Source organism: Mustelus asterias, chromosome 1 (assembly GCF_964213995.1).
Source record: "Mustelus asterias chromosome 1, sMusAst1.hap1.1, whole genome shotgun sequence".
In the NCBI taxonomy this organism is placed as follows: domain Eukaryota; kingdom Metazoa; phylum Chordata; class Chondrichthyes; order Carcharhiniformes; family Triakidae; genus Mustelus; species Mustelus asterias.
In genome coordinates, this window is record NC_135801.1 from 138,724,802 (window position 1) to 138,748,114 (window position 23,313).

At 44.0% G+C, this 23,313-nt stretch overlaps 1 protein-coding gene across 2 annotated transcripts in view; it reads right to left on the reverse strand.

The window, feature by feature from the left end:
• The window catches only part of LOC144500941 (phospholipid-transporting ATPase ID-like), a 222,035-nt gene that overhangs the window by 33,021 nt on the left and 165,701 nt on the right, over positions 1-23,313 (reverse strand). For both annotated transcript variants that reach the window (XM_078224474.1, XM_078224515.1), the window contains 3 exons: positions 7,023-7,161; positions 3,748-3,928; positions 1,119-1,342 (listed from right to left, as the gene is read on the reverse strand). In XM_078224474.1, the coding sequence (XP_078080600.1) occupies positions 1,119-1,342; positions 3,748-3,928; positions 7,023-7,161 (544 nt within the window). The remainder of the gene's footprint in view (positions 1-1,118; positions 1,343-3,747; positions 3,929-7,022; positions 7,162-23,313) is intronic.

Below are 23,313 nucleotides of genomic sequence, written 5' to 3' on the forward strand. Positions count from 1 at the left end.
GAAGGCTGAATGGCCTACTCCTACTTCTATTTTCTATGTATGTTTCTATGTAAAAGTATTCATATATTTTTTAAAATAAGTTCTGCATCCAGACGCTAGCCTGATTGACAAGGTGGGATCCCTATCAGGTAGGGATTTTTTCAGAAGACACCACACTCCAGGAGCAGAAACATTTTCTGTTGCTGGGATAGAAACTGAAGCAGGGTGGATACAGATTACTTTAGGAATTGAAGCAGTGATCAAGGCAACATGGAAGAATTGGAAAAGATCAGAGAATAGATGGGGTTGGTGATTGGAAATTGTGGGGGGAAAATCCACATGGAAACAGGTTTGCTTGTGGTCAGATTGGGGAAAGCACTCCTGCTCCTCCTGATCCATAAGTAATGCTAGAAAAGCACTTCTGCTACATAATAGCTGTCGCCTCCCTTGAGCTACTGGGCTTCCCTGTGAAAGTTGGATGAGGGATAAAATCAGATGCACACACCTCATTAAAATATTTAAATGAATGACCTACTGCTTGGGTGTGCATTGGCCATGCTCTGCAACTTGCTGCACCCCACTCCCTCCCTCCCTCTGTAAAAGCCAGATGTAGGCTATTTCGAGGTAGGATGGGTTTGTGTTCAAACTTATTTACATTTTAATATCCCAGCTGACCCAAATATACAGGCTTTTGGGGTTAAAATCACCCTAATTAATTCAGTACACTGCAGGGCAGACTAATGGTGATGTTATTGAGCCTCTCCACTTACACCCAATTATAAAAATTAGGATTACTATTCAAGATTGTTCATTTATCATTACTGATTGATTTTAATGGGTAAATCTTGTTCAATGCAGGGAACAACTTCCTTAAAAGCATAGGCTGGGATTTTATGGTCTGCTGTGGCAGATTTTCTGGCAGCAGAGGTGGCTCGTCATTGGCCGCTGGTGGGATATTTGGTCCCAACCAAGTCAATGACCATTGAGTTGCTCGCTGGCTGCACTGCTGGGGAACCCGCTGTAGGCAAAGGCCACAAAATCCCAGTCATAGTGTTCCACTTGAGTTTTGCAGATTAGCATCAATTCCAATTTGTGTATGGGTTGAATAGGTGAAAAATAAAGTTTAGGAGTGTTCTCACCTGTGCTGAAAATCCACAGAAAAATCCATACCAAAAATGGACAAATGTAAAGGCAAAATTTTTATAGAAAAAATAACGGAGAAATCTGCACATGCGAAAATACGACCATCTTCCATGGACTAATAACAGACGCTGGAGATAACGAAACTGAGCAAAGGAGAAATCACTTGAAAGGACAGCCTGTGCTCCTTCCTCACCACTTATACCAACTCCAATGTGAGCAGCTGTAGGAATATGAAATAAACATTTAAAATAACTTTACATCTTTTTTGAAAAGATTCTGGAACATTGTTGAAGCGAGAATGGGAGAAGAGTAAATAACCAACCAGAGGATCATGAATCAGAATCTCTGAAATGACTAACATTCCATTAATTTCTCTTCCACATAGGAATGTTCCTCAAGGACATATAAGCAAAGTTCAGACCTTCCATGCCCACCCTCCCATTTCCTGAATCAAAATCCTCCAGAAATCCCTTCACAATGACTTATTCAAGTTCCTTTCAATCATTCATTCAATACCTGTTAATGATCTCCAGCTGCCCAAATTATGCTGTAGCCCTCCTGGCAGCTGTTGTTTTCTGCCCGTTTCAGCTGGGGCATATAGCTCAAGTTCAGGAATTGTAACACAGATCTAATTTTAAGATGATGCCCCTTGTTTTGGATTCTTCCATCAGATTGTACTGACCCTCTCAAACTCAATTCAATCACCCTAACCATTCAAACTATTGTGGGATGTAGGTGTCACTGGCAAGGGTTGTATTTATTGTCCATCCATTACTGGCTTGATAGGCTATTTCAGAGGGCAGTTAAGAGTCAACTATCATTTTGGAAGGTCTAATACAGATAAGAAATATAGTAAATGGCAGAACCCTTAAGAGTATTGATAGGCATAGGAATCTGGGTGTACAGGTACACAGGTGACAAAGTGGCAATGCAGGTGGAGAAGGTGGTTAAGAAGGCATACGCCATGCTTGCCTTCATTGGCGGGGGCATTGAGTTTAAAAATTGGCAAGTCATGTCGCAGCTTTATAGAACCTTAGTTAGGCCGCACTTGGAATATAGTGTTCAATTCTGGTCACCACACAGAAGGATGTGGAGGCTTTGAAGAGGGTACAGTAAAGATTTACCAGGATGTTGCCTGGTATGGAGGACATCAGCTATGAGGAGAGGTTGGAGAAACTTGGTTTGTTCTCACTGGAACGACGGAGGTTGAGGGGTGGCCTGATAGAAGTCTACAAGATTATGAGAGGCATGGATAGAGTGGATAGTCAGAAGCTTTTTCCCAGGGTGGAAGAGTCAATTACTTGGGGGCACAGGTTTAAGGTGTGAGGGACAAGGTTTAAAGGAGATGTACGAGGCAGATGTTTTACACAGAGGGTGGTGGGTGCCTGGAACTCGTTGCCGGGGGAGGTAGTGGAAGCAGATACGATAGTGACTTTTAAGGGGCGTCTTGACAAATACATGAATAGGATGGAAATAGAGGGATATGGTCCCTGGAAGGGTAGGGGGTTTTAGTTAAGTCGGGTAGCATGGTCGGTGCAGGCTTGGAGGGCCGAAGGGCCTGTTCCTGAGCTGTAATTTTCTTTGTTCTTTGTATGTTGCTGTGGGTGTGGAGTCACAAGTAGGACAACAGATTTCCTTCCTTAAAGAACATTAATGAATCAGATGGGATTTTACAACAATCAACAATATTGGTCACTATTAGTGAGACTAGTTTTCAATTCAAATATTTTTTAATTCATCGAATTCTATCAGCTGCTATGTTGGGATTTGAACCTATGTTCCCAGAGTTTTAACTTGAGCCCTAGGATTAATAGCACAGTGACATTATCAATGCATCAACATCACGGAATCCTTGCCAATGCAATATATTTGTCCTAAGAGCTGGTGTCCAAAACTAAGTGTTCCAGATAGGTTCAACTAAGGCTCTGAACAAACTTTCTTGCTTATGAATTCTAATCCCACAAAAATAAATGCCAATATTCCACGAGCCTTATTTATACATGTGCACAAAGGGATAGAATTTAAAAATAAGTAGTAATAACAAACTCATATTGAAGTTTGGTTAGACCACATAATACTGTGAACAATTTTGGTCACCCATATTATAACAAACATATAACACTGGAGAGAGCACAAAACGGATTTACAAGAATGATACCAAAAATGTGAAGATATACCGACTAGGAAAAGATGAAGTAGCTGGGTATGTTTTCTCTTTAAAAGAGAAGGTTGAGGGGAGATCTAATGGAGGCCTTTAAAATGATTAAAGGTTTTTCTGGAGTTGACACAAAGATAAAGTTTCTACTTTTGTGAAGAACAAAACTAGAGGTTTACTTTGCAATGAAGAGCTTTTGTAACTAATTTTCAAATCTATGCTTCTATTTAATGAGGTAATATGCAAAGAAAAATCTTGTAAAACTTACACCAATGTTTCTTATTTTTGTTACTCTCATCTCTATCATTATTCAAAAGCAATCCAGTGATCAGTTAGTTCTTTCATTTAACGTTTCTTTATGATAATAAATACTTTGTGTTTCAACAATGATATTTTTCAGGGATATCATGTTATCGAGTTGGATTTCTGCAAGAAAATTGGAAATCCAATTCAGTATTTTTTTTACTTACCTTTGATCATGCTTACATCATTTGCACCATCCCCAATTGCCAGCGTTATTGCTTTCTTGTACTTTTTCACCAGTTCTACCACCTGAGCTTTCTGAAGGGGTGTTACACGACAACAGATAACAGTTTTACAAAGACAAGCCGTTTTTAGGAATTCTACTTCCAAGTCTTCTAAAGCATGTGCCTGTATTTGGATAGAATACATATTACCAAATCTACTTAATTAACTGTAATTCAGTAGAAATTCATTATCTCACGTACAGTTTGTACATGACAGAAACACAAAGGAATTCAACATTCAAAGGATTCAATGACGCATTCATTGTATAACAGTTATTTTAAAGGCTTTGACAACAGCTCTGTAATAAGGAGACAGTGCTGATGCCTCGTGGAACCACTTCCAACATGACGCCACCACCAAACACATCTCCTCCCCTGCCCTTTCGGCATTCCAAAGGAACTGTTCTTTTTATGATACCCTGGTCTATTCTTCAATTGCTGTCAACCCCACAGCACTTTTCCATGCAAGTGCAGGAACTGTTATACCAGTCTTTTACTCCCCTCTCTCTTTACCATCCAAGGTTCCAAACACTTTTCCAGATGAAGCAGTGGTTGCCATGTACCTCTTTAAATTTAGTAAACTATCCTTCCCTTCCTGCCCTGTTCCAGTTTGAGGAACAGCACTTCATCTTTCAATTAGGCACTTACAACCTTTAGATCTTAACATTGTGTTCAGCAATTTCAAACTGCAAATTCTTTCCCCCTATTTTGTTTCCTTTACTTTGCGGTTTTTCTCTTATTTTTTTGTTTTCAAACTGTAGGGCACCTGCTCTACACACATCTTTTGTTTTCTGTTTCATTTCTTGCCCCATCACCATTCCCTTTGGCCCTGGAAAATTCACTCTTCTGTCATTCAATCTCTCCTGTCTTCCACCCTATCACAGACCTTCCTTTGTTCTTGTCCTACCCATCCCTTGCTCAAAATCAATTACATCTCTTTCTTTTCCCTTTCTGATGAAAGGTTATCAACCCAAAATGTTAACTCTGTTTCTCTCTCACAGATGCTGCCGGACCTGCTGAGTATTTCCAGCATTTTCCGTTTTCATTTCGAATTTCCAGCACATACAATATTCCACTTTTCAATCTGACATGGTATCTCCTGTTAATACTGGATGCCATAGGTTACCATATAGGGTTAATAAATAATTGATAGTTCATGATTTTGTTGTCTGACTTCTTTGAAAATTGTCAAGAAAGGATTAATGTATTCATTCAATATTTTGTGTGGGTCCTGATTGGAATCTTAGAAATCCTACAGCACAGAGAGAGGCCATTCGGCCCATCAAGTCTGCACCGACCACAATCCCACCCAGGCCCTACCCCCATATCCCTACATATTTACCCACTAATCCCTCTAACCTACGCATTCCAGGACGCTAAGGGCAATTTTAGCATGGCCAATCAACCTAACCCACACATCTTTGGACTGTGGGAGGAAACCGGAGCACCCGGAGGAAACCCACGCAGACACAAAGAGAATGTGCAAACTCCACACAGACAGTGACCCAAGCAGGAATCGAACCCAGGTCCCTGGAGCTGTGAAGCAGCAGTGTTAACCACTGTGCTACCGTGCCGCCCCACGGAAGCTGGACATATAGTTGATAATATAATCTGATCTGTGGAGCAAGACAAATCAATGAGCCAAGTTTAGTTGTCTTTTTAAATCCAAGCCCTAGACTGAGTTGTTCCTTGATGGGAAGTTTAGGTGAAAGGTTTAGGACTTTGGTGTTCTTATTCGGGTATTAATCCCAGTAATCTAAGAGTTGGATCCTTTTTAACTCAGCAGAATTGGTGCCCAGAAGTTGGAGAAAATAAAATGTCACTGGATGGGACTGGAATTACTTTGAAACTGTAAGTGGGCTTTGTGATTTTAACTTCTCCGATAGAGTTTCTGTTGGGTTGGATAGTAGGTAGAGTGAGCCTGCGATTTTATAAAAATCGGTGGAAATTGAAATGAATATTGGATGCTTTATGTAACAGGAAGCAAATGGCAATGTCAATTTTACCCATGGGTGGTATGTTTAAAATCTCTCTCTGGATATCCAAAAAAAGTGAAATAAAGCTAGTTATTAATTGTGCATTTCTTCTGATCTTCAGTTGACATTAGGATTTTCCAAAGAGCAATAACAGTAGGGTTATACAGGTTGAGTATCCGTTATCCGAAATCCTTTTGGCCAACCACATTTCAGATTTCAGATAATTTTGGTTTTCTGATACCACATACATTTACCTGATACCTACTTACACTACAATAGCCTATCTTAGGAAAGCAATAGTCCAAATTAAATAAAATGGTCAGTAAAGTAAGATGTACCACAGAATATTAAATACAGGATACCTGTATTAAGCTCCCACCCATGGAATCATCTGCGATTCTATTTGTAGTAGAGAGTTCAGGGTGTCGATGTGCAGATAAACAAATAGATTTCCTGTGCTAAAGGTTGGGTACAGTTGGCGAGGTTTGTGTTGGCTTGGGTCAGGAACTTCATGCACTAGAGGTTGGGTGCGGTCGGTGAGGTTTGTGTTGGCTCGGGTCGTGTTGGTTCGGGTAAGGGATTTCCAGCTCTCAAAGGCAATGAAATTCAAAACAAGTTCGGTGTTTGGATGTGTTCAGTTTTTAGGATTTACAGATAAAGGATACTCAACCTGTATCTGTACAATTAGACATGACTTCACTGGGATACACCAGTTTACAAATACCTGCAATTTAGCAGCAAAAAATTACATTATATTGTCAAGGGATACGAATGCCCTTTCTGCTTAGAAACAGTGAAACACCAGACAGTTTTCCATTATGGAGAAACCATAATCCTGTTCAGACCTCCCAGATGTATCCGACTTCCCTATTATTGACAGCTGCTGTTCCTGCTGCACCCCTTGTTACCCCACCATAAGCCCCACACCATCATTTGAGGATATTTGGTGACTTTGCCAATTATTTTAAAGACTTGTATAACCCTAGACTTGTGAACAATTTATGAAGAGGTTAGGCAGGGACACCAAGCAGCACATCAGGCCTTGGTCTTTATTCTGGAACTATTGGCATATTTCCACCAGATGAATGGCAGATTTCCAATCTCATTATATTCTCTGGGTTAACATGATTAACAATATGAGAATTCTGCCAAGTTTCTCAACAATTACATTCAAATCCTATTCTTCAATAAACAAAAGCAATAATTATCTCACTTTAAAGGTGTTATGTAAAGGTTTCTTACCAGCGTGTCTCCATTGATCACAAGCCCATATTCCCCATCAACATGTTCTTCAGGTAGGATAACCTGTTTCTTTGGCTGCTTGATGTTGATTACTTCATCTTCTGTTTCATCCTGCTCTTTCATTGTTGCTGAGGCTTTTCTATGTGAACAAGAGGTTTAATTACATACCAAATACATGACTTAAGGAAAATTATATAAACTTGCACTTTGTACAGAAGGATAAGTAGTACTCTGTAGTAGCAAGTTTCATATTCTCACCACTTGGGTAAAGATGCTTCCCCTGAATTCCCTATTGGATTTAGGAACATGGCAGCAAGAGTAGGTCATTCCACTACTTAACATTCAATCCCTCCACCACCGGCTCACAGTGACACCAGTATGTATCATTTAAAGATGCATGGCAGCAGCTTGTCAAAGTTCCTTCAACAACACCTACAAAACCTCTAGATTTGATTTATTATTATTGTCACATGTATTAGTATACAGTGAAAAGTATTGTTTCTTGCATGCTATACAGACAGTGCATACCATTCAGAGAAGGAAAGAAAAGGGTGCAGAATGTAGTGTGACAGACATAGCTAGGGTGTAGAGAAAGATCAACATAATATACGGTAGGTCCATTCAAAAGTCTAATGGCGGCAAGCTGTTCTTGAGTTGGTTGGGACGTGACCTCAGACTTTTGTATCTTCTTCCTGACGGAAGAAGGTGGATGAGAGTATGTCCGGTGTGTGTGGGATCCTTGATTATGCTGGCTGCTTTTCCGAAGCAGCAAGAAGTGTAGACAGAGTCGATGGATGGGACGCTGGTTTACATGATGGGCAGGGCTTCATACACGACCCTTTGTAGTTTTTTGTGGCCTTGGACAGAGCAGGAGCCAAACTAAGCTGTGATACATCCAGAAAGGATTCTTTCTAGGGTGCATCTGTAAAAGTTGGTGAGAGTTGTAGCGGACATGGTGAATTTCCTTAGCCTCCTGAGAAAGTGCAGGCGTTAGTGGGCTTTCTTTACTATAGCATTGGCGTGGAGAGACCAGGACAAATTGTTGAAACTTGAAGCTCTCAAACAATTTCCACTCTCGACCATTTCTAGGAGGGCAAGACCGATATATGCACAACAACACCACCATTTGCAAGTTCCCTTTCAAATCAAACTGGAACACTACTGCCTGAAAGTTCGCTTTCAAGTGACACATCATTCTGACTTGGAACTATGGATAGAATTCTTAATAGGCAGTTCTGGCAGCGCCTTCTCCTCTGGCCAGAATAGCATAACTCCCATCTGATTCCGTGCATGGAGTCTCATTAATTAAGCATTTATCCACATCGCCTAGCGGGCCAGGAGCTGATTTGACTACCCACCGTCAGCTGGCTGATTCCAAAGTCTAGGCAGCATATTTAAACAGCAGTGCTACACACTCGTATCAGTCTCTCCAGCCCATTTGTGTTTACGGCACCATGCAGGATGTCAACAACCCAAGAAGTTTGCACCTTGTTTCAACCACCATGCCTGAAGGGCTTGATTTGAGTCCAGGTGCAGGGGCATGTCCTCTAACCCATGGATGGCTCCAACAAGCACAGCAGCCTCACCTCTTCTGTCTGGGAGGCTGTGGTTCAGGAGGTTAGCGTGGCTGGATATGCGCCAGAAGTACATGCAATGCAGGAAGTGGATGAGTGATCTCATCTGATCCGCCGGGGTAAGTCCTCTCTCAGCTTTCTCCACTATCAAGCTCTCAATATGGCATCATAACAGCTATTCTCATCACGTATCTCACATCAATTAAGGGGGACACATATCAACACTCATACTGTCATGGACAATTTCACATCACCACCATCCTATCTGTCATGCTGCTCACACTCCATCCTTTGCTCTGTCTGGGGACGGCTCACCACACACAGGGGACATGCATTTCACCGAATCTCTGTTCCATCTCTCTGAACACATGCCTTTCTTTCATCTTCATTCAGAGCAAATTGGCACAGAACAAACATGAGCAAGCCCAGACCAGGAATCATTGTCTTCACGAGGAGGCTGCAGCCAACCTTGCTGGGGTGGAAAGGGATCTCACTATGGCTGATACGGAGATTGGCCTTCCCCAACAACCTAGTACGGATCTCAGCTCCATCACTTCATCAAATCCTGAGAATCACAGTGAGTCAAATGTATTCTGAAATAGCTTAAGCTCATCTACTGAAACTGTCATTTATTTCTTGCAGGCACCAGCAGATTGGGGCTATCCATTCCTCTGAGAAGCATTCCATGTTCCCAGGGCACATCTGATTATGAGGGGCTCACAAAGAACTGTCATAGTGCTTACCCATGATTTCTACAAGCGCAGAGACTCAACCTTGGTACGGTATAGCTCTATATTAGACTTGAAGTGATTTTCTGGAGAACACTTCACATCAGTCAGTGGCAAGGGCAGCCCAGGTCTCCGGCACACAGAGAACTGCTGGAGAACAGCCATCTGCTCAGTCCCAGTCAGATGGTGAGTTTCTGGAAGCAGCTGCCAGCTCACGAGTGGAGATACAACATTAGACAGTGGAACAACCATGGTTGCTGATGTTCTGGACACTGAAAAATCCAGGCACCTGTGAGAGTCTGAGGATGTGAGAGTCATGGAAAGTCCCAGGGTAATGTACACACATGTACAGGATGTACTTGCAGGGACCACATTCTAGTTGCACACTGATGGAATGGTAGCCCTTGTGGTATATAAACATTAAGGGCAGCTGCCAAAGAGGCTGTATAGCCACGTGGGTGCCATCTATTGAACCGTGCACTCTTACATAGAAACATAGAAAACCTACAGCACAAAACAGGCCCTTCGGCCCCACAAGTTGTGCCGAACATATCCCTACCTTTTAGGCCTACCTATAACCCTCCATCCTATTAAGTCCCATGTACTCATCCAGGAGTCTCTTAAAAGACCCGATTGAGTTCGCCTCCACCACCACTGACGGCAGCCGATTCCACTCGCCCACCACCCTCTGTGTGAAAATCTTCCCCCTAACATTTCCCCTGTACCTACCCCCCAGCACCTTAAACCTGTGTCCTCTCGTAGCAGCCATTTCCACCGTGGGAAAAAGCCTTTGAGAGTCCACCCAATCTATGCCTCTCAACATCTTCTATGCCTCTATCAGGTCTCCTCTCATCCTATATCTCTCCAAGGAGAAAAGACCGAGCTCCCTCAGCCTATCCTCATAAGACATGCCACTCAATCCAGGCAACATCCTTGTAAATCTCCTCTGCACCCTTTCAATCTTTTCCTGTAATGAGGCGACCAGAACTGAGCACAGTACTCCAAGTGGGGTCTGACGAGGGTCTTATATAGCTGCATCATTATCCCCCGTCTCCTAAACTCAATCCCGCGATTGATAAAGGCCTGCACACCATACGCCTTCTTAACCACCTCCTCCACCTGCGGGGCCTATTTTAGAGTCCTATGGACCCGGACCCCAAGGTCCTTCTGATCCTCTACCGTACTAAGAGTCTTTCCCTTTATATTGTACTCCTTCATCCCATTTGACCTGCCAAAATGGACCACTACCCATTTATCTGGGTTGAAGTCCATCTGCCACTTCTCCACCCAGTCTTGCATCCTATCTATGTCCCTCTGGAACTTCTGACATCCCTCCAGACTATCCACAACCCCACCAACCTTCGTGTTGTCGGCAAACTTACCAACCCATCCCTCCACTTCCTCATCCAGGTCATTTATGAAAATGACAAACAGCAAGGGTCCCAGAACAGATCCCTGGGGCACACCACTGGTGACCAACCTCCATTTAGAAAAAGACCCATCTATACCCACTCTCTGCCTCCTTTGGGCAAGCCAGTTCTGGATCCACAGGGCAGCAGCCCCTTGGATCCCATGCCCTCTCACTTTTTCTAGAAGCCTTGCATGGGGGACCTTACCGAACGCCTTGCTAAAATCCATATAAACCACATCTACCGCTTTCCCTTCGTCAATGTGTTTAGTCACATTTTCGAAGAACTCCACCAGACTCGTAAGGCACGATCTGCCTTTGACAAAGCCGTGCTGCGTATTCTTGAGCATACTAAACCTCTCTAAATGCTCATAAATCTTGTCCCTCAGGATCTTCTCCATCAGCTTACCAACCACTGAGGTTAGACTCACTGGTCGGTAATTTCCTGGGCTATCCCTATTCCCCTTCTTGAAAATAGGAACCACATCCGCAATCCTCCAGCACCTCTCCTGTCTCTATCAACGACGCAAAGATCATCGCCAGAGGCTCTGCAATCTCTTCCCTCGCCTCCCACAGCAACCTGGGGTACATCCCATCCGGACCTGGCGACTTATCTATCTTGATGCCATTCAAACATTCCAGCACAACCTCCACATACTCAATCTTTTCAGTCCACCGCAAGCCCGCAGTACATCCACCCAGGTCCTTCTCCTCTGTGAAAACCAAGGCAAAATACTCATTAAGCACCTCTGCCATTTCTACTGGTTCCGTACAGATTTTCCCGCCTTCACCTTTTACAGGGCCTATTCCTTCACGTCTCATCCTTTTACTCTTCACATATTTATAGAACGCCTTAGGGTTTCCTTAATCCTATCTGCCAAGGCCTTCTCGTGACCCCTTCTGGCTCTCCTAATTTCCTTCTTTAGTCGCTATCTTGGGAAGCCTAAGATAGTTGCAAAGTTGGTGAATCTTTGAGCTTGGCTATCCTCATCCAGAACAATCCAGACAAAATTATGAGCCTTCCTGTAAAGAGCATCGATCATCTCCTTTATGCAGCAATATATTGCCAACTGAGAAATGCTGCATAGGTCCCCTGTTGATCCCTTGAAAGACCCAGATGCAAAGAAGTTGCGTTCTGCTGTCACCATCTAGGTCACTGCCATGGGAGGCCTTCAACCCGACAGGGGTCCGTTCTTCATGAAGAATATGGCAAATGGGATTTACAAGATCTCTGGACCCGACATTGCCTCTCACTCAACTGTGAGTAAAAGACTCTTCAACAATAAACCCATTGCTTCCACTCACTGGATGTCTCTTCCTCAGCCTCCTGTTCATGTTCAGTCTCCCCTTGGTACTGCCTCCGGTTGGAGTTGCGCATGATAACATCTCGCTCTCCTTCCTTTCCTCCATTGAATGAGGATTTGGAGAAACAAAGCCTGGAGCTCTGGATCAATATTAAAAAAAATCAAAGACAACAGTGGTTAAAGGATGTGGAAACTGGAAGCTGTAATTGAGGGACCTATGTGAGATGTGTGACTACATAGCTTTGAGTGTCTTGATTGCATTGATATGACCTTACCACTGAGACTCTAGCACACAGATAGTGATGACCAACATTTGTTTCCAGACCTGTGACATCTGGAGGAGTGATAAGTTGTGAATGGGATGATTAAACCAAAGTATCCCTGCACTGCATTCTTTGATTTGGCAAAACCTGACCTTTCAGTTGTTTATGATGATTGGAATTTGATTAGTCACTGATGAATTGCATTAATTGATAACCCATGACTTCCCTTCACCGATGGGATGGCAGAATTGATGCCCTCTTCACTACTGATCACTCTCCAAGGCTGCATTCCTACCTACCACTATTTTGATGCTGAAACTTTGAGGTGAGGCTGTTGTGTTCTGCCTATTCCTTTAACAGCGCAGAATAAGATTATTGGCTTGCTGTTGGTTCCTGAGCAAATAGGTTTTTGTCCTACGTAATTGACCTGAATCCTGTCCACTGTGCTGGCATCAACAAGTGAATCTGTGTCCCAAGAAGTAGCTTCATAGCCCAGCTTAATGATCCTCCCACACTTCCTCACACCCCTCCCAGAAAGAACCAATTTTAATTTTGGTTTTCATGACGCCATTGTTCTGGGACTTCAAGATGATGGGGCTTCACCTTTACTACAGCACGGAATTCGACCCTTCCTCCCTCACTGTCCAAATGCCTCTGATTTACCAGGAGCCTCACAATGTGCAGGTACAAATGCCACCAGTTATTTTCCAGCCTCCCCTGCTAATACTGGATCCTGTCATTGTTTTGATGGACATTCCCACCCTCTCCTCCCATCACCTGCTCATGGCCCACGTGGACCTCGATCCACCCCATCTGGGAAGTGTGTGCACTGTGACGCAAATAGGTGACACCCTTCCTCTCCCGCCACGTATTATGTCTTCCCTATCTATAGGCTGCAGGTGCCCCCCTGTGTCCATCACCATTGCCTCTGCAGCCCAATACAGAGCCTACCAAGCCCAGAGAGATTGGTTGGAAGACAGCCCTGCACATCAAGCTGTATATTTTTCCTATGGAGCACACAACCTTGCCCCTCCCTGCAGTTGGAATACACCATATTTCCAATGATTGCTGCTGCTGCATGCCCTCTGCACTTCTGCACCGTCTCCTATCTCTGACTTCTGACAGTGAGGTCCACATAGACCATGGGTTGCCTATTATTTGTGACTCCTTTCCATTTCACAGGAAGAATGATTGCACCCTGTGAGTCCTGTCTGCTAGTCCCTGAATTAAAATGGGAACCGTGACATAGTTCCCATTTGACAAAGTCCCTCATGGCAGGTTGGTTAAGAAGGTTAAGGCTCATGGGATACAAGGAGAAGTGGCTAGATGGGTGGAGAACTGGCTTGGCCATAGGAGAAAGAGGGTAGTGGTTGAAGGGTCTTTTTCCGGCTGGAGGTCTGTGACCAGTGGCGTTCCGCAGGGCTCTGTACTGGGACCTCTGCTACTTGTGATATATATAAATGATTTGGAAGAAGGTGTAACTGGTGTAATCAGCAAGTTTGCGGATGACACGAAGATGGCTGGAATTGCGGATAGCGAAGAGCATTGTCGGGCAATACAGCAGGATATAGACAGGCTGGAAAATTGGGCGGAGAGGTGGCAGATGGAGTTTAATCCGGATAAATGCGAAGTGATGCATTTTGGAAGAAATAATGTAGGGAGGAGTTATACAATAAATGGCAGAGTCATCAGGAGTATAGAAACACAGAGGGACGTGGGTGTGCAAGTCCACAAATCCTTGAAGGTGGCAACACAGGTGGAGAAGGTGGTGAAGAAGGCATATGGTATGCTTGCCTTTATAGGACGGGGTATAGAGTATAAAAGCTGGAGTCTGATGATGCAGCTGTATAGAACGCTGGTTAGGCCACATTTGGGGTACTGCGTCCAGTTCTGGTCGCCGCACTACCAGAAGGATGTGGAGGCATTGGAGAGAGTGCAGAGAAGGTTTACCAGGATGTTGCCTGATATGGAGGCTCTTAGCTATGAGGAGAGATTGGGTAGACTGGGGTTGTTCTCCTTGGAAAGACGGAGAATGAGGGGAGATCTGATAGAGGTATACAAGATTATGAAGGGTATAGATAGGGTGAACAGTGGGAAGCTTTTTCCCAGGTCGGAGGTGACGATCACGAGGGGTCACGGGCTCAAGCTGAGAGGGGCGAAGTATAACTCAGACATCAGAGGGACGTTTTTTACACAGAGGGTGGTGGGGGCCTGGAATGCGCTGCCAAGTAGGGTGGTGGAGGCAGGCACGCTGACATCGTTTAAGACTTACCTGGATAGTCACATGAGCAGCCTGGGAATGGAGGGATACAAACAATTGGTCTAGTTGGACAAAGGAGCGGCACAGGCTTGGAGGGCCGAAGGGCCTGTTTCCTGTGCTGTACTGTTCTTTGTTCTTCTTTGTTCCAAAGCGAACGGAGGACAACAGTGACATCCCCAATCACTACAGCTCAGACTTCTGAGATTTGGTGTGGACCATCTCTAATTCGTCACACTAACAAACCTCCACCCTATATTCTGGATCGGTGTATCCCTTTCCAGTAAACGATGTAGCGTCCCTTTGACCTCCTTGTTTGTCACCATTTCATGCAGCTTTGTCAGGGTCCAGCTTCCTAGCCCTTTGTCTTCCCTCCGCCTTCCATCATTCGTCATTCTGATCCGTCTCATTGTCCCTCTACCTGCCATTGTGCTCCCTCACCCTTCCCCACTGTCCTTGCATTTCTCTCGTTCCACATTGCCCCCTTTAGTTTGCCCTCTCCCCGGCCCTTGCACAGCCCGCCTTCTACATTGCCTCTCTTGTCTTTGTCAGCAACTATCTCCCAACCTTGGTCAAACATCGGTTCGTTAGAGTGGAGGCTGCATGAGTCCGGCAGCACATTGCTATCCAGACAGATGACAATGTGTGGTGCCTTGGTCAGAAGACCCCTGTACTCCAACCCCAGGTGCAGTACTGATCTAAGTCGGTGAAATGGGAGTGTCCATGAATCCAGCGTCACAATGCTGACCATCAGGACCAGCTCAGCATGCAGCTGGAGGGCACGAACTGGTCTACCCAGCAGAGTGGCGTTAAGGGAAGCATGAGGGGTAAACCCTACAGCAGCTAGACTGTGTATGTTGCACTCACCTCAAATTCTTAAGTGAACTGGGGTCGACTTTGTGCACATCACTCTTTTTCAAACAGGTTTGAGGTTGCTATGTCTCACTGGTGTGACGCAAGATTGGAGTCCTGATGAGATTTCGATGAGCAACTGTTTTAATGAGCATTCATGAGATGCAAATGAATGCAAATCACCTTCACATCATCAGGCAGCGGTAAAACAGACCTGCCATTAACCTACCACTGGGAGAATTTCTAACTGGTTTTACACTGGAGGGTTTCGAACTTTTCGGCTCCCGCTGGATTCTCCACTCCCACCAGCCACAAAACCTGGGATAATTAAAACCATAGAGCAGTTGCAGTGCAGAAATAGACAATTATGACCATCATGTCTATGCCAGCCAAGAAAGAAAAGAAAAAAAAGAAACTAGCATTCATTTTAATCCCACTTTCCAGCACCTGGTCCGTAGCCTTGCAGGCTGCAGCACTTCAGATGCAGATCCAGGTACCTTTTGTTGAGCATTTCAGCCTCAACCACCAACTGGGCAGTGAATTCCAGATGCCCATCACCTTCTGGGTGAAAATGCTTTTTCTCATGTCTCCTATAACTTTCCACCAATAACCTTAAATCCACTCAGCTCAAGGAAACAAGTCTTTGCTGTCTCCCCTATCTAGGCCCCTCAATAATTTTGCATACCTCAATTAGGTCACCTCTTAGCATCCTCTGTTCTAAGAAAAAGAGCGCCAGCCTATCCAATCTTTCCTCATACCTGCAACTGTCAAGCCCTGGCAACTTTCTTGTAAATCTCCTCTGCACTCTCTGCAGAGCAATTGTGTCCTTCCTGAAATTCTGCCCTATATCACTATTCCTTTATTGTCAGAGTCAAAACCCGGAATTACTTTCCTAACATCACTGTTGGCAATCAATATTGGACAACACGGGATAGTAGTGCAAAGTAATCCACTTTACATGATTATTCTAAACAACAGCAATTTAGCAACATATCATTTTCTCAAAATCTAATGCATACCCTCTTGCAACTATAGAGTTTTACTCTTTCTATCATCCCACCGTTGTTTTGACAGAAGTAGAGGCAGGTTAATCAGAACTTTGTTCTGGCAGTCAGGATGCAGTTGTCCATTGTCCTCAGGGTTTTGAAGGCATTAGGAGTTCTGAAAACGACTATCCCACCTGCATCTTCACAGAGCAGACTTGGCCATCCAGAAATAGGGTAGACTTGGCCATCAAGAGAGAAGGCAAACTTTGCCTTTGAGAGAGGGGCATCTTGTTGGGCACCAGCTGAGGAGAAGGCAACGGGTGAGAAGCAGGAGCATCTTGAGTTCCCATTTTGATGTCCCTTTCCTCCATTCATCCCCCATTCAGCACACTGCATTCCTTCTACTCAGTTTGCCACAGATCAGTGAGGCACTGTCAGGCCAAGGTTAAAATGTCTGCCATCCTGTTGAGCTGCAAGACTATTGCCATCCATAGTCTGCACAGACATGTTCCTTTAAGAACTCATTTGTTTCCTGCAATTGATGTTCCATGGAGTTGGGCAATCTATCCATGGAAAAAGATATTCTCAAAATGCTCTCAACATCAACTCACTCGTGCTTAAGCAGGATTCCTTCATTTTCTCTGTAATTGTAAACTGTGCGTGGGAGACCGGCAGCAGGCTGTAGATTTTCTGCTACTCGTTAATGATTATCCTTGTTCAACAATATCTCCCGGGCTGCAGCATCTATTTGATTTGATTTATTATTGTCACATGTATTAGTATAGAGTGAAAAGTATTGTTTCTTGCGCACTATACAGACAAACTGAGCAGAATTTGGAACAGATTGAGCCTTTGATTTTCAACAGCTGTTGTTAACACTATTGTCTGTTATTGCTTATTTGCCAAATTTTGGCAAATAATATTTTGGCTTACATGCCAAAAATTGATGACAGGAAGGCGATTGATGGCAGGTGAGGACCTAGAAACTATCATTATCACGAAAGAGGTAGTGTTGGGCAAACTAATGGGGCTAAATTTAGACAAGTCTCCTGGCCCTGATGGAATGCATCCCAGAGATGGCAGAGGAAATAGCAAATGCATTAGTGGTAATTTACCAAAATTCGCTGGACTCTGGGTGGTTCCCGCAGATTGGAAAACAGCAAATGTGACGCCACTGTTTAAAAGAGGAGGTAGACAAAAGGCGGGTAACTATAGGCCGGTTAGTTTAACTTCTGTAGTAGGGAAAATGCTTGAATCTATCATCAAGGAAGAAATAGCGAGGCATCTGGATATAAATTGTCCCATTGGTAAGACGCAACATGAGTTCATGAAGGGCAGGTCATGTTTGACTAATTTGGTGGAATTCTTTGAGAACATTACATGCGCAGCGAACAATGGGGAACCGATGGATGTGGTGTATCTGGATTTCCAGAAGGCATTTGACAAGGTGCCACACCAAAGACTGCTGCATAAGATAAAGTTGCACGGTATTATAGGTAATGTATTAGCATGGATAGAGGATTGGTTAACTAACAGAGACCAAAGAGTGGGGGGGTAAATGGGTGTTTTTCTGCTTGGCGATCAGTGACTAGTGACGTGCGTCAGGGATCAGTGTGGGGACCGCAATTGTTTACAATTTACATGGATGATTTGGAGTTGGGGACCAAGCGTAGTGTGTCAAAATTTGTAGATGACACTAAGATGAGTGGCAGAGCAAAGTTTGCAGAGGACGCTGAAAGTCTGCAAAGGGATATAGATAGTCTAAATGAGTGGGAGTGGGTCTGGCAGTTGGTAAATGTGAGGTCATCCATTTTGGTAATAATAACAGCAAAATGGACTATTATTTAAATGGTAAAAAATTGCAGCATGCTGCTGTGCAAAGGGACCTGGGTGTCCTTGTGCAAGAATCACAAGGAGTTGATTTGCAGGTGCAGCAGGTAATTAAGAAGGGAGATGGAATTTTGTCCTTCATTGCTAGAGGGATGGAGTTTAAAAACAGCGAGATTATGTTGCAGCTGTATGAGGTGCTGGTGAGGCCACACCAGTTTTGGTCTCCTTACTTGAGAAAGGATATACTGGCACTGGAGGGGGTGCACAGGAGATTCACTAGGTTGATTCCGGAGTTGAGAGGGTTGGCTTATGAGGAGAGACTGAGTAGACTGGGGCTACACTCATTGGAATTCAGAAGAATGAGGGGAGATCTTATAGAAATATAAGATAATGAAGGGAAGAGATAAGATAGAAGCAGGGAAGTTGTTCCACTAGCGGGTGAAACTAGGGGGCATGGCCTCAAAATAAGGGGGAGCAGATTTAGGACTGAGTTGAGGAGGAACTTCTTCACACAAAGGGTTGTGAATTTGTGGAATTCCCTGCTCAGTGAAGCAGTTGAGACTACCTCATTGAATGTTTTTAAGGCAAGGATAGATAAATTTTTGAACAGTAAAGGAATTAAGGGTTATGGTCTACGGGCAGGTAAATGGAGCTGAGTCCACGAAAAGAGCAGCCATGATCTTATTGAATGGCGGAGCAGGCTTGAGGGGCCAGATGGCCTACTCCTGCTCCTAGTTCTTAAGTTCTTATTTGTTTACTGTGATTCACTAAGTGAGATTCCCAACTCTCTAACTGGATTCATCGAAGTATGTATTTTTGTACCGGTGCAAGGTTGGCCTGGGGTGATGCACCCTCAGAAGGAATCAGGTCCTCTTAATAATTATCATCCAGAAAATTAATGGACTGCTGTTGTACATATGAAGATCATGGAAAAGAGAAGGGATGGATATGAATTAGTACTGGCAATATCATCATGTTTTTACTTTAGATTTAGATGATCATGTTTCACATGTTAATAAAATGAAGTCAACATGACTGTGTCTTTAATGAGATATGGATCAGATACTTTATTCTGTCACTAGGCAGCTGTGAAGTTCCAATCTCTCCATGTCCAATAGTCAATAATGCAGATATACCACTGCTCTGCATGACCTCTCCCATTGAAAGTGTCAGCTGCATTACGTGTTGTCCGCTTTGGGTTCTCTCCCTTGTGTTCTGTGTTTGCTTCTCCTGTAACGGGAAAGTCACAAACCTATGAATGTCTAGAAGGTATGCATTTACCTGATGGATGTAGTGCACGCAGTATATGTGATGATCAGGCACACTGTCTTGAAATTGTGTAAGGACTGGGCTGAGTGACAATGACAGATAGATAAATGGAGAGGTGAGGAAATGCGTATAAAGTGAATGACATGTGCTCTTTCAACATTAAGTGGATGTGAGGAATGATGAGATGGAGTACATTCAGTATTGTTGTGCCGGATCAATAAACTCTGTTGGGAGTTAATGAGCCTCTGAGCACAACTACTTCTTCTGACATGCCTCTAGCTGTAAGTCAGATTGCTCCTTCCATCTGCTTCTCTCCTCCTCCCAGTGTGGGATTTCTGAAAGGAAGCTCCTCCACAATCAACCTCAACACCGGTGCCCCACAAGGCTGTGTTCTCAGCCCCCGACTATACTCCTTATATACCTATGACTGTGCAGCCAAATTCCCCTCCAACTCGATTTTCAAGTTTGCTGATGACACTGCCATAGTGAGTCGGATCTCAAACAATGACAAGATAGAGTACAGGAATGAGATAGAGAATCTGGTGAACTGGTGAGACAACAATAATCTCTCCCTCAATGTCAACAAAATGAAGGAGATTGTCATCAACTTCAGGAAGCGTAGTGGAGAACATGCCCCTGTCTACATCAAGGGGGACGAAGTGGAAATGGTCGAGAGTTTCAAGTTTCTAAGTGTCTGGATCACCAACAACCCTCTGGTTCCCCGAATGCCGAAACTATTGTTAAGAAAGCCCACCAATGCCTTTACTTTCTCAGAAGACTAAGGAAATTTGGCACGTCAGCTACGACTCTCACCAACTTTTACAGATGCACCAGAGAAAGCATTCTTTCTGGTTGTATCACAGCTTGGTATGGCTCTTGCTCTGCCCAAGACCACAAGAAACTACAAAAGGTCATGAACGTAGCCCAATCCATCACGCAAACTTGCCTCCCATTCATTGACAGTTGTTGGACAGCCATATTAGAGAGTTGAATGGAGAGAAATTTGTTGAGTGTACTCAGGAGGAATTTCTCATTCAGTATGTGGTTGGCCCGACCAGAGAGGGGGCAAAACTTGACCTCCTCTTGGGAAATAAGGAAGGGCAGGTGACAGAAGTGTTAGTGAGAGATCACTTTGGGACCAGTGATCATAATTCTATTAGTTTTAAGATAGCTATGGAGAATGATAGGTCTGGCCCAAAAGTTAAAATTCTAAATTGGGGCAAGGCCAATTTTGATGGTATCAGGCAGGAACTTTCAAAAGTTAATTGGGAGAGTCTGTGGGAAGGCAAAGGGATATCTGGTAAGTGGGAGGCTTTCAAAAGTATGTTAACCAGGGTTCAGGGTAAGCACATTCCTCTCAGAATGAAGGGCAAGGCTGGTAGAAGTAGGGAAGCCTGGATGACTCGGGAGATTGAGGCCCTGGTCAAGAAGAAGAAAGAGGCACATGACATGCATAGGCAGCTGGGATCAAGTGAATCCCTTGAAGAGTATAGGGGGTGTAGGAGTAAAGTTAAGAGATAAATCAGGAGGGCAAAAAGGGGACACGAAATTGTTTTGGCAGATAAGGCAAAGTAGAATCCAAAGAGCTTCTACAAATACATAAAGGCCAAAAGAGTAACTAGGGAGAGAGTGGGGCTTCTTAAGGATCAACAAGGTCATCTATGTGCGGATCCACAAGAGATGGGTGAGATCCTAAATGAATATTTCTCATCAGTATTTACTGTTGAGAAAAGCATGGATGTTAGGGAACTTGGGGAAATAAATAGTGATGTCTTGAGGAGTGTACATATTACAGAGAAGGAGATGCTGGAAGTCTTAAAGCGCATCAAGATAGATAAATCCCCGGGACCTGATGAAGTGTATCCCAGGACATTGTGGGAGGCTAGGGAGGAAATTGCGGGTCCTCTGGCAGAGATATTTGAATCATCAATAGTCACAGGTGAGGTGCCTGAAGATTGGAGGATGGCAAATGTTTTGCCTTTGTTTAAAAAGGGCTGCAGGGAAAAGCCTGGGAACTACAGGCCAGTGAGCCTCACATCTTGTGGTGGGTAAGTTGTTGGAAAGTATTCTGAGGGACAGGATCTACAAGGACTGATTAGGGACAGTCAGCATGGATTTGAGAGTGGAAAAGCATGTCTCACAAATTTGATTGAGTTTTTTGAAGGGGTAACCAAGAAGGTAGATGAGGGCAGTGCTGTTGATGGTATCTACATGGACTTTAGCAAGGCTCTCCATCAAAATGGACGCTTTCTTTCACTTCTATGCTGTTATCACATCCACCACATAAGATCATCAGACATAGGAGCAGAATTAGGCCACTCGTCCCATCGAGTCTGCTCCATCATTCAATCGTGACCGATATTTTTCTCATCCCCATTCTCCTACCTTTTCCCCATAACCCCTGATCCGCTTACTAAGCGAGAACCTATCTATTTCTGTCTTAAAGACACTCAATGACCTGGCCTCCACAGCCCTCTGCGGCAAAGAGTTCCACAGATTCACCACTCTCTGGCTGAAGGAATTCCTCCTCATCTCTGTTTTAAAGGATCGTCCCTTTAGCCTGAGGTTGTGCCCTCTGGTTCTAGTTTTTCCTGCTGGTAGAAACATCCTCTCCACGTCCACTCTATCCAGGCCTCGTGGTATCCTGTAAGTTTCAATAAGATCCCCCCCTCATCCTTCTAAACTCCAATAAGTACAGACCCAGAGTCCTCCACCGTTTCTCATATGACAAGCTCTTCATTCCAGGGATCATTCTTATGAACCTCCACTGGACCCATTCCAAGACCAGCATATCCTTCCTTGGATATGAGGCCCAAAACTGCTCACAATACTCCAAATGGAGTCTGACCAGAGCTTTATAAAGCCTCAGAAGTACATCTCTGCTCTTGTATTCTAGCCCTCTCAGCATGAATGCCAACATTGCATTTGCCTTCCTAACTGCCGACTGAACTTGCACGTTAACCTTAAGAGAATCTTGAACAATGACTCCCAAGTCCCTTTGTTTCTGATTTCCTAAGCATTTTCTCATTTAGAAAATAGTCTATGCCATATTCCTCCTTCCAAAGTGCATAACCTCACATTTTCCACATTGTATTCCATCTGCCACTTCTTTGCCCACTCTCCTAATCTGTCCTAGTCCCTCTGCAGCCCCCTCACTTCCTCAATACTACCTGTCCCTCTACATATCTTTGTATCATCTGCAAACTTAGCAACAGTGCCTTCAGTTCCTTCCGCCAAATCATTAATGTATATTGTGAAAAGTTGTTGTCCCAGCACTGACCCCTGAGGCACACCACTAACCACCGGCTGCCATCCTGAGAAAGACCCCCTTATCCCCACTCTCTGCCTTCTGCCAGTCAGCCAATCCTCTATCCATGCCAGGATCTTACCCTTAACACCATGGGCACTTAACTTATTTAACAGTCTCCTGTGCGGCACCCTGTCAAAGGCCTTCTGGAAATCTAAATAAATCAGGTCCACTGGTTCTCCTTTATCTAACTTCCTTGTTACCTCCTCAAGGAACTCCAACAGGTTTGTCAGACATGAGCTCCTCTTGACAAAGCCGTGCTGATTCAGTCCTACTTTATCATGCACTTCCAAGTACTCTGCAATCTCATCTTTAATAATGGATTCACATGTCAATATGTCAGTTGCTAAAGCCCTAATTCATGCCATTGTCAACTCCAGACTTGACTATCCTCTGATCCTGGCTGATCTCGTACCTGCCTATATGTTATCTTGTACCAAGTCCTATTCATCCATCACCACTGCTTTTGATTACCCTGTGCCTCAATGCCTCCAATTTCATATTCTTACCCTT